The sequence below is a fragment of the Papaver somniferum genome, chromosome 7 (assembly GCF_003573695.1).
Source record: "Papaver somniferum cultivar HN1 chromosome 7, ASM357369v1, whole genome shotgun sequence".
Classification (NCBI taxonomy): Eukaryota; Viridiplantae; Streptophyta; class Magnoliopsida; order Ranunculales; family Papaveraceae; genus Papaver; species Papaver somniferum.
This window is the reverse complement of record NC_039364.1, coordinates 73,968,123-73,983,059: the sequence shown is the minus strand read 5'-3', so window position 1 is coordinate 73,983,059 and position 14,937 is coordinate 73,968,123. Positions and strand designations below refer to the sequence as shown.

Here is a 14,937-nt window from a genome sequence, read left to right as displayed (position 1 = left end):
AGCAATTCCCTTAGTTTGAATATATAGTGATTCATGATCAAAGATCTTTCCAACGAGTGTGCTTCGTGAAAGTGTTGAAAGATCATTTGCTTCTATGATTGCATGTTTCTTAGAATCGTATCTTGATGGAAACGATCTGAGAATTTTGCATACTATGTCTTTTTCAGAGATAGTCTTTCCAAGAGAGAAAGAAGCATTAATTATCTCAGAGAGTTTGAGGTAAAACTCTTCAAAAGTGTCGTTGCCATCCATTCGAAGGTTTTCCCAGTCGGATAATAAAGTTTGAAGTCTAGTTTCTTTCTCTGAAGTGTTTCCTTCGAATACGATCTGAAGATTATCCCAAGATTCTTTCGAAGTTAGGAAAGTTGATACATGATGTTGTAGATCACGACTTAGAACATGTACAATAGCATTCAAACCATCTGAATTATGCTTAGCAAAAGCCTTTTCTTCAGTCGAGTAATCTACTAAGCGTTTTAAACTCAGTTTCCGAATTTGCTACTTTCGGGCGATCATAACCATCGACGACTAATAGCCATGTATTAAAGTCTCGTGATTGAAGAAAATATCTCATAGCAGATTTCCACTATAGATAGTTTGATCCATCAAATCTTGGCGGTACGTTAATCGTTGTCGATTCATGAGAATTAGAATTCATTTCTTATAGGTTGGATCGCACCAAACACAGATTGTTAGATGTTTTTGTGTTTTCCTGCTCTGATACCAATTGAAAAGACGAGGGTACCCAAATATACCTCAATCTAAAACTTTTCCACCTATAAGTCCTTTCTCCGAAAGTGATTCTCTATAAACTGAGTCGAGACAATACAACTAATCGGTTCAGACTTCGTGTGATCATCTATGGATACGAGATCGAGCCAATACGACAACAAGATAACTTGTGTGATTGACTATGGAGACAAGATCGAGACAATACAACAACGAAGTATGTTTACTTGATAATAAGTTCGGACTTAACCAAACTCTAGGGATTGTCTATCAAGTAAAATAAGAATTAACGTTTGTGTAATTTACTTTAAATTATAATAAACACAATTATAATTACGGAAAATAAAAGTAAATATCACAGCAAGATTTTGTTACTGAGGAAACCGCAAATGCAGAAAAATCCCGGGACCTAGTCCAGAATTGAATACTCTCATAATTAAGCCGCTATACAAAATCAAACCAACTTCGTATAGTTGATACCAAACAAATAAACCTATAGTTCACCTAGTTTCCTCAGTACCCCTGCGCCTCCAACTTGTTAACAAGTCACGCACTTGGAACAATTCCTTTGGTTCGTATTCCAAACAGTAAAGGAACAACAAATCTGTTCGGTAAAAACTCTTTTCAAACAACGTGATATGAGTCTGACAAAGTCTCTTCCGTTTAACCAATAAACTCCTTTGTCGGGTCTTTAGATCAATCTATCAACAACTACCGAAGTAATTGTTAGACTATGTAATCAATACTATTAATCACAAAGAAGTGTATTGATGCCGATCTACTCAACTAACCAATCCAATCTATCACAAAGATAAACCGATTATAGTTGGATCCCTTTCTAGCCGAAACAAGTATTATGCACACCAAAGATTATGAACCCAAAAAGTCTTCTTGTCTTCAAATCTTCTTTAATCTTCAATCAGCACCTTCACACAATCAACTTGAATCTCTTGTGATCAATCACACACAGAACGGAGTATGTTAACATTGGATTATCACAAGACGTCTTTAGATCTACAAACAGTCTAAAGATCCCCGTCGAAACTTCGATCTAGTTTGAGTGAATCTTATATCATAAGAGAAGATTCTCAAGCATAAACAAACTAGGTGCAATCAAATTTCAACAACCGTTAGTCAATCAAATCTATCGAAAACTAATAATAAAATGCAATTATCTAGTTTCCCACCAATGGTACTAATAGAGCTTCTCAATCCCAAAGAAGTCTTTAAACTGAGCGGCCGTAAGAGATTTCGCCTAATTAGGTTACTCTCCTCTCCGAATAGGCGGCTCCACCAGCAACAACACAACTAGGTAGTTTTACTGGCTATTAGGATTAGTTTGCTAGAAATGCAAACTTCAATATTTATAGACAAGGAAGTTTGGACACCAAGGAATTTCCAAAACCGAATATTCTCAAAGATATGCAATAAACACAAAATCGGTTTTCATAATTCCTGGAAATGCATTGTCCAAATATGGACCGAAATCCCAATAGAAAAATCTATAATCAGTAAATGTACATTACTAATTATTATTTTCTAAAGATATGCATTTAATTGCTGGAAATTAAATAGCATATAAAAACTAAGAAACCTTATTTTAAAGATTCTCAATTTATTTCGATCCTGGGATTCTCCTTTAGATATTAAGGAATATCTTTGAACAATTAATGATAAGAGTTACTGCACATGTTCAAAGTATGTCGACATCTTTACTTTGCGAGTCCTTTTTCATACTTACAATCTTGGAAACGATTTGCCACACTTCCAAACAAGTTTAGAATTGGTTCATCTGAATTTCAAGAACTATGTGATTGATTATCCTATGAAATCACAAATTATGGGTTTCACGGTTCTACCAAAACAAGTTCGGTTATACCTCCATGTGAGTATCGTGCACAGTCACGCTAGTTACCAAAATTCGGTTGACTAGGTACTAGGATCGGTTCCCCACAACTTATGGTAACTACTTGTATTCGGTTGCACATGTCCATAGGATCGGTTCCCCCAAAACTACAAACTTGTTGCACATGTTCATAGGAGCGGTTCCCCCATCTAATAAAAACGTGTTGTACCTCTTACAAGGATCGATTCCCTCTTGAAAATTTGTTGCACCTCTTACTAGGATCGGTTCCCCAATGACTAGATAAAAGTTGTTATTTACAAGGCATCGATCATACCATCTTGAGTGATTACTTAAGATCGGTTTCACTAATAAAAGTCATACCAATACATAAGTCAGGCCTTGTGAATAGTTTTACCAAGATACATAAACAAGTTTATGAACGTTTATACTAAACACACATATTGGTAATTCAAAATAGATTTGAAATGAATAACAATACCAATAAGCCTAGCGATTTCCCTTTCGATTCACAAAACAAGTTTATGAACTTACTTCCTTTAAAAAAATGTAAAACATTGTTTCCTAGGATGAAATCTTCACTCATACCCATACATAATCACAATAGCATTCATATGATCATGTCGATGTCTTATATACAAAGTTTAATGGTTAAGCAATAAAACTCGTATTGTATTCCTTAATACTATGTCTAACTAGAGTTTCATACACAGCTTCGCAGTTATGTTTTCAATATGCACGACTTGAAATATACGTTAGGGAAAGAAACAATTCAAGTCAAATATTACTAACCTCAAGAGGAAGGATGATGTTGTCATTGTAGCTCCATACTTCTTCACATTCTTCAAGTCTTCATGTAATACTTGTAAGTCTCATATCCTAACACTTTCAAGCTAACCTATACGAAGTTGACTCTAGTATATAATCAAGAAACTCTTTAAATGAGTTTTGATTCACTAAAATATGACAACCAAACTTGACATACCAACGCTTGGTGGGTTCAACCGAGCTATGCTCTAACACATTCTCTTGTGGTCAGTTTAGTTGTTGCTCCGTAAGTTCTCTTATGACGAGCATGACCAATTGAATTTATCACTTTCTTGTGGTTAATTTAGTTATGTAATTCCGATTGAATTAATCATGGATTTTCTTGTGGTTAATTTCGTTATGCATTTCGATTGGATTAGTCGTGGATTCTTTTGTGGTTAATTCAATTGAATACTTTGGATTCAAATTCATGTTTTCATGTGATTTGGTTATGTCCAAAGAAATCCTTCTTTTCTTGTAAAAGTAAGGTCGCCTTTGTTGTTCTTTCGGGAATGACATTTTATGGGGGAAAGTTCTTTTTGAACTTGTGCTTAATTGACAAATCTTTGTGGGGAGTGCGACTGTGGAATATTAAAGGGGTTATCTTGTATCTTTATAAACTCCTTGATGAATGCATTTAGCTTCGGCTTTATGATGGCATCCAAATAAGTTGATATGGTATTCTCTTTTGGTTATGAAGTATCTCTATGAAAATTTCATGAGGATCCCACTAGTTTTCGTACCTTTGCCAATTACATTGACAAAAAGGGGGAGAATTAATGTGTAGTGTGATACTAAAAATAATTATGGTTTACGGATCATTATGTAAGGGGAAGTGGTTTTCATCAAAGTTGTAATACAATTGAACTTTGATGTTGTGTAATAATACTATGACACTGTATAACAATGATTAAGAGCACTTTGTTTTCTCATTATTATCGCTACCAATCTTCAACAACTATGATGCTGAACTTACAACCTTTAGGATCATGGAGTACTTGGAAGTGACGAAAATTTCGAGTCGCGTTGAAGATTCCAAGAAAATCAAGCATTTGGATGAAAAGCTACAATTTTTATCTATTTTGTAATCTATATGTATTGATAGTTTTGTCACTAAAATTAACAAAGGGGGAGATTGTTAGAGCACTGCTCGGCCGAACTCGCATCCGTTGCTATCTCAAGCATGTGTGTCAATGTTAGTGATCAAAACTATAAGTCTTGATTTCTAGCCTATTTATAGATGTCTCGGACTAGGACATAGATTATGTAGTTGAGCTTAGTTTTCACGGAGTTCATCATTTGAAGACGAAGAACTACTAAGGGGAGCTTCTTCGACAAAAGGTATGTGGAGAATTGAACTCATCTATCACTTAGAAAGTCTATTTCTACTCTATCTCCTATATTGAGACAGAAGTCGTGTTACGATATAGTTTTATTTATACGCATTTGAGATTTCGAGCTGAGTATATCTCGTTTACATATTTCTCGGTATATGTGTTGGTAAGCTTTCGCTTCGACCAAGTTCATCTTATATCATGAGAAAATTGTCGAGTAACATCTTACATGGTTTGTGTGATACAATCATTTGATGTAGGCTTGGTATGTTCCGATAATGATTATTTCAATATCTTGTAAATTGCTTTGATGCTAATAGTGTGTGAAAACGGCTATTATCATTATAGAACAATGTTTCAATGATTGAAATAAAGAGTTTAGAATCTTGTAACCATCTTTGGATATAAGCATAGTGTGTTCGCACATTAGTGTATAAGTCCAAAACCGGGAGCCTAAAGTATGCATACTTGTGTGTATACAAAAAGGTTGTAGGAGACTGGGTAAGTATGCATACCCGCACGTACGCATACTGGCAGAAGTTCACGTCCGTGAATTTCTGCTGAGTTTGAAACCAAAACCAAACTCATCCGGTTACCTAAAGTACGCGTACCCATACGCGTACTGGCAGAAAGTTCACGTCCGTGGATTTCTGCTGAGTTTGAAAACTAAAACAAACTCAAATCCGGTTACTTAAGTATGCATACCCGTACGCATACTTAAGTAGTTTACTTTCTAAAATCGGTTGTATATGAACCTAAACATTTATCAATAAGGAATGCAATCTTTGCAAACTGTGGCTATAATATTCATGTATTGGTTTGGGTGAATCAAACCGATTTTGCTTCAATTGTGTTCTTGTATAAATTCTATGAGAATATAGCAATTGAACAACTCTTTAACTAGTTTCGTTTGAGTCATTTGAAATAGTTCTGGATGAATAAGGTTGATATGAGAGTAATCATATGGCTAACCTCGGTTAACTATTTTTGAACTAACATGGTGTACACGTTTGGGTACGGTTACATAAACCTAAATGAGGGTACATTTCATTTGTGTGTAACAAGCTGTTCGATCTAACGGTTGAAAGATATTAGCTTGGTTGAATCAGGTTTTTTATCTAACGATGATTATTGAATGCTTTGTTAGTAAGGTAACTTGGATTAAACCCTGATTTGAAAAATATATAAAGGAGAACTCTAGCAACTGGGAAACCTAATCCCCACACCTCTTGTGTGTTACTAGTTGCATAACTAGAGTCGATTCTCCTTTAACCTTAGGTTTCTTCTCGAGACCTTGTAGGTTAACGACTTGAATACTTCATTGGGATTGTGAAGCCAGACCCAACTATTCTCTTTGTAGTTACGTGATCTGATCTTGCTGTTTCTATCGTGATTGAGTGCAATTGTAAAATTGGCTTGAGATTTCTATCTCTGATAGGCAAGATGCAAAAGTAGTCACAAACACCTTCGTCTCATCGTTTGTGATTCCACAATAACTTGTTTCGCTAGTCGATTAAGTTTATTGTGAGGTGATTGATAATACTAGGTTTTTCTTTGGGAATATAAGTCTGGTTTATCAATTGGTTCCTGTTCACCTTGATTTATCAAAAGACGGAACAAAAACTCCTGGGTATTTATGTGGGAGACGGATTTATTCAATCCTATAGACGTTTCTGTGTGAGGCAGATTTGTTTATCAAGTCTTCGACTTTGGGTCGTAGAAACTCTTAGCTGTGGGTGAGATCAGCTAAGGGAATCAAGTGCGTAGTATCCTGCTGGGATCAGAGAGGTAAGGAGCACAACTGTACCTTGAATCAGTGTGAGATTGATTAGGGTTCAACTACAGTCCAGTACGAAGTTAATTGGTAGTAGGCTAGTGTATGTAGCGGCTTAATACAGTATGGTGTTCAAACTGGACTAGGTCCCGGGGTTTTTCTGCATTTGCGGTTTCCTCGTTAACAAAATTTTGGTGTCTGTGTTATTTCTTTTTCGCATTATATTTTGTTATATAATTAAAATATCACAGGTTGTGCATTAAGATCAATCAATTAGAATATCCAACCTTGGGTTGTCGATTTACATTGATCGGCACTTAAACATTGGTCTTTGGTACCGTTCAAGTTTCTCATCTTATATTCAATCGAGCTTGCAGATTTCTATTTGCTGATTGTGGATTGAATTGAGAGTTAGAGATGTTTAAACTCTTTGATATACTTTATTCTAGATTTATTCTGACTGTCTAGTTGATTCTCTAGAAAGTGTATTGGAGTAAGTCCTCTCAGATTGCCAAACTAATTGTTGGGTGTGGTTGTTAGACCCCCGCATTTTCAGTAGGTACCTCACATTGAGTGAAGGGGCAGAAATGATTTTTAAGGTGTTAACTTGAGTTGTAGATAGTTGAGCCCTGACAACCTTTGCCTAATCCAAATTTATGGACTTATAAAGACTGCTGCAGCTACAAGATGAAGGGATCAAGTTGTATTTCAGAAGGGAAGCAGAAAGAAGAGAGAGATCAAAGTAGATCTTTGGTTACTAAAGAATACTCTATGAGTTGTGTTTAGCAGGGACGATCGACGACCTATTGATAGCTAAATTTTCTGATCTTAAGTTCGAAAGATAAGAATGATGGGTATGATAAACATTCATCATCCCTTGATTCTCATAACCCCTTTCGACCGAATGTTCTCTTTAGTGTTAAGAGATACAACTGGCTATTCATCATACATGTCCCTCTTGTATACAACTAAGTTAGACATCATGTAGGAAGTATTAGCAAGGTAGAAATACTTTCTATAGTCGATATTAATGAGGTGAGAATTCTCCGGCTTGTGCATTATGACTAGTATGAATCGTAAGGGGAGCACAAAATAACATAACATGTGAATTATGTGTGAGACACATATCAGCTTCAGTTGAGCGTCAACCCTTATGTAGTCATGCATGGCCGGTCACATATGGTTTTTAGACGAAATTCCTCTTTTGTGGGTCCCCTTGATGAGAAGTATCTGAGAAGTTTGTGTACAATTTGTTGCATATTTTGAACAATTTTGCAAGGGACAGACTCATGGCCAGACATGAGCATGCTTATGAGTCTGGGGATGACGCTAGTATCTGATGAGAGTGTCTCGTGTTTTACGACACTAGGGAGTATGTTAACGTGATCAATAATATCGCGGGGACGTTACTAGGAGTCATTCGTTAGCATCCCCACGAGGGTTACTCTGTGGATTAAATCACGATTGAATTGCACTCAAGATGCTCAGACTCATGGGGTTAGCTGCAAACATGTCCATAAGCGTAAAGAGAAGATATTAAGAGTGCGTCTCGCAGAGACGTTACTAGCAGTCGTGATATTTAGCAGTACATATGACCAGTGAGTATCGTGGGAGTGTACTATGAGTTAGTCATATGGATCAGCTGAGTGAGGCTCATATGGGTGAGGCTCTTTGAGGGTTTAGAAGTTTTAACTTCTCTCTATGAACCAGATTGTACGTTTTCCCCCAGTGGAATAAGTTAGACGCGTAAGAGATCGCAGCCTACCGGTCGTGGTTTAGTGTTCACGGCCTCACAATCGCGGTATAATGAGCGTAGCCTCATGGTCGTGGCCTAGTGACTAGTGAGCACGACCTCATGACATTTACCTGGTGAGCACGACCTTATGGACGTGGCCTAATGAGCATAACCTATTAACCACGACATCACGAGCACGACCAAATGTGCGCGTCCTAGTGAGCATGGCCTAATGAGCATGACGTAATGAGTGTGGCCTCATGAGCATGGACCAGTGAACATAAACTCATGAGGATGACCTAATAGTCGTGGCTTATGCCAAAGCTAAGCTTATTAGCCCGTATCTTCCCAGTAGATCCTTGATAATGACTTTTTCTCATTTGGTCGAAGAATTACCATCCACGTTAAGTGCCATACTCAGCATGGAACTATAAGTGTTTCATGGTGAATATTGTTGACTCATATGTTACCTTTACTAGGGAACGAGTTTCGAGAAGATATCACCTTGCATGAAAATTTTGATTGCGTAGACTTGTTTGTGGTGAATATTAAGCGTGATTGTTGAGTTGAGGCCGTGCATAGGTAGCATGTCCCCAGTCGTGGAAGAGACCTCGGACTCGCGGGTTCCTCTGATCCGTGCTTGAGAGTATTGAATGCATGGCATGAAAAACTTCGCGTTTGTGCGAAACCCTAGGTTGAATTTGTGGTGTTAAGATCCTGTTTTAAGTGGATGATGACCGAAATACTAACTGGGCTTATGTAACAAAAAACTTAGTTTGGGCATGCTTGGAACGTTTTTTTAGGGACCATGAATTTTTTGAGGGGACCATGGTTTTATTAGGCCACCTTCCCTATAGTTATAAGGGGTGTCCTAAAACATTGAAATGACTAATCTAACCTACCCTTAACCTAATTTAATTTAAAACCAACCCAATAACCACCTATATATATATACGACCTCCCACCATCGCGATTACCACCACCACCACCCACCACCGATCACCACCGTCCACCACCGCCGATTACCACCACCACCACCTCCGATTATCACCACCACCAACCACCGATTACCACCACCACCTCCGATTATCACCACCACCAACCACCGATTACCACCACCACCTCCGATTACCACCGCCACCAACCACCACCACCACTATATATATATAGCTTAATTTAAAACATTAACAAAGACATTCTCACAAACCCATTACTTGTTATTCGTTTTTGGTTGAATAAATGAGAAATAATCATTAAAATGAGTTGAGAATGGAAGTTGCAGAGAGGTTTAATGGAGGGTTTTTTTCCAGGGAAAAGTTCGGTTATCACGAATTAATTTTTTCTTAACCGAACTCAGAGTTCGGTTGATTCGCAAAAAAATACTTTTAACCGAACTCCTTGTATTAGAACAACACAAGTCCATAAGTTCGGTTCCTTCGCAAAATAAGGATATCACCGAACTTTAGTTTACGAAAATAATGAGAAGTCCACAAGTTCGGTTCGTTCGCAAAAATGTTAAGTTTTCTTTGTAATCGAACTCTACCTTTGAAACTTCGTAACCGAACTCTACCTAATTCGTCAAGAAATAAATTTCGTAGTAACCGAACGTTTGCCTAATTTCATATATGCATATATAAGCCCAGTTCGGTTTATTCGCAAAATATGTTGAAGTTTGCAAACCAACCGAACATCTAACACTAGGTTACTTTTAACCTGCAGTTCGGTTGGGAACTTGGTTGCGTTGAAGTTTGCGAACTAACCGAACACACAAGATGTACCCAAATAAATTGTTAAGTTCAAAGTTCGGTTACCTACCATTTTATCCTAGGTAACCGAACATTACACTGTACGACCAAAACCTCCATTAACGAGCGAGTTTGGTAGCCTGCGTGTTTGGAAAACGTAACTGAACTACACTTTCAGGTGTGTTCGGTTACATGTTCTTAACATATGGTAACCGAACTGGCCCAAATCTACATAAAAAATTTCATTTTTTTTGAAAGTTTGGAGCAATTCAACCAACATTATCTAAGTTTGAAGCATACATGGGTACCCAAATACCCTTCCTCCGGTTGTGGTTGGTAAAATCCATCGTTTTTCATGTTTTCCTTCTTCATCTTCTCTAACTTTACTCTCTCAATAATTCTACTTCTTTAAAAAAAAACCATCTGATTTTTTAATCTCACTAATTATCTTTAACTTAATCATCTCACTAATCATTACACTAACTATTATTAACACTAACTAATCATCACCCAAAATTAATCACAAGGGTAATTTAGGTATTAATATAAATATCTAGATAAGGGGTGACCTAGATTTACTTCTCATGTCTTTACCCAAAATAAAACCATGGTCCCCAAAAAAACTGTAGTGGCATGAAACTACACACTACATCCGATGGAGTATAGGGTGATTCCACACAACATGAAGAAACATAAACAAATATAGACACAACGATTTACGTGGTTCGGTATGATTATCTACGTCCACGGGGTGAAAGAATGTGTATTATTATTCTTCTTCCTTGGTTACAAGTTGTACTCTATCTCTCTAGTGATGATGTTCTCTCTCTCTAGTGGTGATGTTCTCTCAACTCAAGCAGGATGCCTTGTTTTCTCTCCCTCTTCGACCTCTCTTTCTCTCTCGACTAGCCCTTATATTAAAGGCCAAAGTCGACATACAACAGAATTACAATGTTGGTCACATTACATCATTTTAGTTGTTCTTTATCGGACCTTTACTGATCGCCCGACTTCCTGGTTTGACCGATAGTTCTTCACCCGAGGCCGAGTCTGTATCGCCTGGTTAGCATGATGTCGCCCTTGTTTCTTCTCGTTCCTTTGTTTGACCATCTTCCTTCGTCTGACCGAGTGCTTTCTGATTGTTCGCCCGACCTGTCAGGGGATAAGGGTCACATCACATCCGACACCTATTGGGCCATCACGTCCGACCCACGTGATACCTCGCTCTTTGCGCCGTTTGGTTCTATCCTGTGCTTCGCCGCTCTTTTTTCTTTGGTGTATCATAGCTTAGAATCTTACCACCTATCCCTGTGGATTATCTACACCTACATTTATGCCCCTTCTTTCGCTCGTGTGCTTGAGGGAAAGAAAATCGTTCCATCTTCCCACGTCCTCAAGTGTGCCGGGAATTCCGCCACACAGTCTCCCACTAACTCTCCTTTATGACTCGTAACCGTTGCTATTGGTTGAGGCGCTGTACCCTATAAATACCCTCCCTTATTTTCTCACTCCCTTGTTCGCCATTTTTCAGAGAAACGAAGTGCTGTTCATATTTCTTCTCTTCCTCCCTTTGTTGCCGACGCCATTAATTCGGTGTCTCTCTTCTCTTTTCAATCTTCGTATTTGTTGTTTCTGTTGGTGAGATTCGCGACAGTTGTGTTTAGTTATTCCTTTTGCTTTTCTCTTCATCAGAGCTCGTATCTCCCTGATTGTTTTTCTTGCCATGGCTTCTTCTTCTCCGTCAATGACCGAAAAAGGTGCGTGAGTGATACCTTCTTCGAGGGCAATGTCGTTTCTCTCGATTCCCTGTTTTGGCTTGAGAGTCCATCCCATCACGATTATCGTGCTATAAATTCCCTTTTCCCCGATGAATCTCCTTCTTTTTCATGTAGGTCTGATAAGAGAGTCTCAAAAGACTTGTCTGATGATGAGTTTATTGAACAGTTGAAGAAAGAATTTGGCCTTCAAAACTACGAGGTCTCCCTGGTCTCGGGCCAGACGGGTGTATTGAGAAAGTCCGATGTCGACAAATATGATCAGTCATCCGAGGCGGTTATCGTTACTCGTGGGCAATTAGAGCTCAGCCTTCGCTTTTCTTTGTATAACCCTACTAGCCCTTTCTACTATGAGGTGTTGTCGCAGCTTCATCCGCCCCGGGCCTTGACCTAGTGGAATGGCAACACTTTCCGTCTGATGAATGAGTGGAGAGACCGGGGTGAGGGTCATGGATCTACGGCCGATTGGTCGACCTACAGGCCCGAGGATGCTCCCAAATATACTGTCGCCAATTTCCTTGTGAACTATTGGAGTGGGACATCTACCAATGGTGACCTTGCTGGTTTTGATGCCATCCCTTATCGCTTGAAGTCTATGACCGATGGTGCTGAACGATTGATGCTGGATGCTGATCCTCTAGGGAGAGGTTCCAACAAGCGTGCTCGTCATACTAATGACCCATACTGGGATCGGGTTCCATTACTTGTTCGCGGCCAGATTTTGCATGGTAGCTTCCCTCCTCCTCAGTTTCCTGCGGAGTCTTACTTATTCTGGGTGATTAATGATGACAGGGTATGTTGTTTTATTTCCATTTTCTTCGATTTATGTTGTGTCGTCTCAGGGTATTGATTACTTTCTTGTCGTAGGTTAAGCCTCAGGGCGAGCCTACCAAATCGGCTTCTATTTCCAAGAAGAGGAGCGCTGACACAAGGGTCGAGGAAGACCAGGGGAAGGTAACAAACATATAGCTTTTAATTTAAGTACATGTACTTGCCCCTGTTTTTTGCCTTCACGTGTTCTGACGCTGAACCTTGTGCAGAAAATCCCTAGGCGCGAGGATGAAGATGTTGGAGGGTCCGATACTGTTGGTGGCGAAGGTTTGGTTCCAAGGCGTAATCCTCCTCGGGGGAAAGTGGCGGCGAAGGGAGTGATGCTGAAAGGTTCGGACATCGTGATCGAGATCCACAATCAAGATGATGAGGACGATATATTCGGGGACGAGCAGCTGTTTGATGAGGATGGTGGTGGGCAGAAAGAAGGGGAGATTCCCTTTGAGACTACTATTGTGACTCCTACCGTGTAGCCTGGGGCTCAGGGGACGACCGAAACATCGCTCCAAAAGCGGCCCCCAATGGATGTTGGTTCTTCCTCAAGTGTTCACACATCTTTTACCATATCGGGCCCTCTGTGTGATTCTCTTGGCGCATTACACTCAGAGGAGTTCGGCTCCTATACTGATGAGGAGATGATTACTGCCGTGCCCCTGTATCCTGACATTGCGCCGGTCTTTGATAATCTGGTAAGTGGTTTGTCTGAACTCTTCGTTTTGATGTTTTCGGGCCTTACTAATCTCGTCTTGGGGTGAAATTTGTAGGCGTTGAATCGGTCGAGGTTGGAGACTGCACTCCACCGACAAGAGATTAGGAAGTTGGAGGATGCTCTTCAGCAGGAGAAGGAACGATCTCGTGACCTGGAGATCAAACTCGCCGATGCTCAAGGTATATTGTTTACATAGTTGTGTTTATTGAGTTCTTCGTACCAATATTCTGAGTCAATTATTATTCTTCTAGCCGAATATCTAGTATAGATCTAGATTCTTCTTCGGAGTATAGGCTTATGAAGAGAAAATGGGATATCGAGAAAGATCTTGTGGAGAATCTTCGACAACGAATTTGCAATAAGGATGAGAAGATAGACCGACAGGAGGCCGAGATCCAACAACTTCAAGAGGAATTGGACAAATATCGCCTGTTTGAGTATGTCCCCAAGGAGATAGATAACTTGCGGGATCGCTTGGGGATGTTTCAGAGACTTGCTGGTGATAAAACGTTACTAGCCGATAATATGGAGATTCAAAATGGCTTCAAAATCGAGATCTTCATGAAGATCGGCGACGAATTTTGAGGGAAAAAGATGTGGCCAAACAGTCCAACCGAGATCTTCTTGAAAGTACCAAGGGCTTAGATAAGCTGTCCAGTGATCTAGAGTGGACCCAAGCCCAGTTATCGATTCTACAATTGTCCTATAATCGTCAGAGGGCCAAGTGGAGCGATCACAAGAAATATTTCCCTTCGAATGAATTCAATTAACAATACTATAATGAGTTAACTTTGAAGCTTTATAAGGCCGAGGATGAGTTGTCCAAGTCCGTGGAGTCGTTAAAATCTGTGTTGTCAACCCTATCAGGTCTCTGGGGTATATGATGGGGTGGCCTTAGATCGAGTTAATTTGTTGTTCTTATTCTGCATTCTGCTATATTCCTTGTCTAACATGCTTGTGATTCTCTGTTACAGCCGAGCAGGGTCGTGTTAAGGATCTGGAGCGAGATGTGCACAACCTCGGGCAAGAGGTGGAGCAGTGGAAGAAGGCTGAAGATGAGACGAAGGTTAAGATCCATGCCGCCGAGTCGAGGTCTGAGCAGCTTTCTCAGCAGATTGTGGACGAGAAAAACGCTCATCAGAGCGAGCTAGCTGAGGCGATTAAGGCCGGTGTGAACGAGTACATCGCGCAAAAGCGCCGCGAGGTTTCTCAGAGGTAGGGAGGGGACGGGACGGTGTTGTTCCACCCAGGAGTTGATCACACCTTTTGTAGTGCTGCGCCACTAATTTGCCCTTTGTTGCGGGTTGTAATTCGTTTGAACACTTGTCCCATGCTACAAAGATCTTTAATGAACTTGGCATAAGCAGGCATCTGCCTAATTGCTTCTAATAACGGAATGTTGATGTTCACCTGCTTAAATGTTTCCATTATCTCGTTGAAAGTCGACTCCTTCTTTGTTAGGGCTAACAAATGTGGATATGGGGCTCTAGGCACAAAGGTAGACCTATCAGGAATTTCTTGGGAATTCTTAAAGACTGTTTTAGTTTCCTCGTCTATGAGCTCTTCTTGGGAAGTAGAAGGTGGAACTACAGTATGTCCACTAGGCATGGCTACCTTATTTTCTACCGTTTTAC

The 14,937-nt window shown here is 39.6% G+C and overlaps 1 protein-coding gene across 1 annotated transcript; it reads left to right on the top strand.

Annotated features, from left to right (window-relative positions):
- The first annotated feature begins 13,115 nt into the window (after positions 1–13,115).
- Positions 13,116–14,522, top strand: LOC113294769 (testis-expressed protein 9-like). Its single transcript, XM_026543146.1, has 4 exons — positions 13,116–13,283; positions 13,359–13,482; positions 13,572–13,802; positions 14,278–14,522. Exons 1-4 carry the CDS (start codon positions 13,116–13,118, stop codon positions 14,520–14,522), a joined length of 768 nt encoding a protein of 255 aa, XP_026398931.1.
- The last annotated feature ends 415 nt before the right edge of the window (positions 14,523–14,937 follow it).

What these genes read in the sequence shown, in the direction of transcription:
- LOC113294769 (XM_026543146.1), top strand. Translation starts at nt 13,116, where the DNA reads ATGGATGTTGGTTCTTCCTCAAGTGTTCACACATCTTTTACCATATCG. An exon ending in CGCCGGTCTTTGATAATCTG is followed by an intron (nt 13,284 to 13,358) that starts GTAAGTGGTTTG and finishes TGAAATTTGTAG; the next exon opens with GCGTTGAATCGGTCGAGGTT. An exon ending in GATGTTTCAGAGACTTGCTG is followed by an intron (nt 13,803 to 14,277) that starts GTGATAAAACGT and finishes TCTCTGTTACAG; the next exon opens with CCGAGCAGGGTCGTGTTAAG.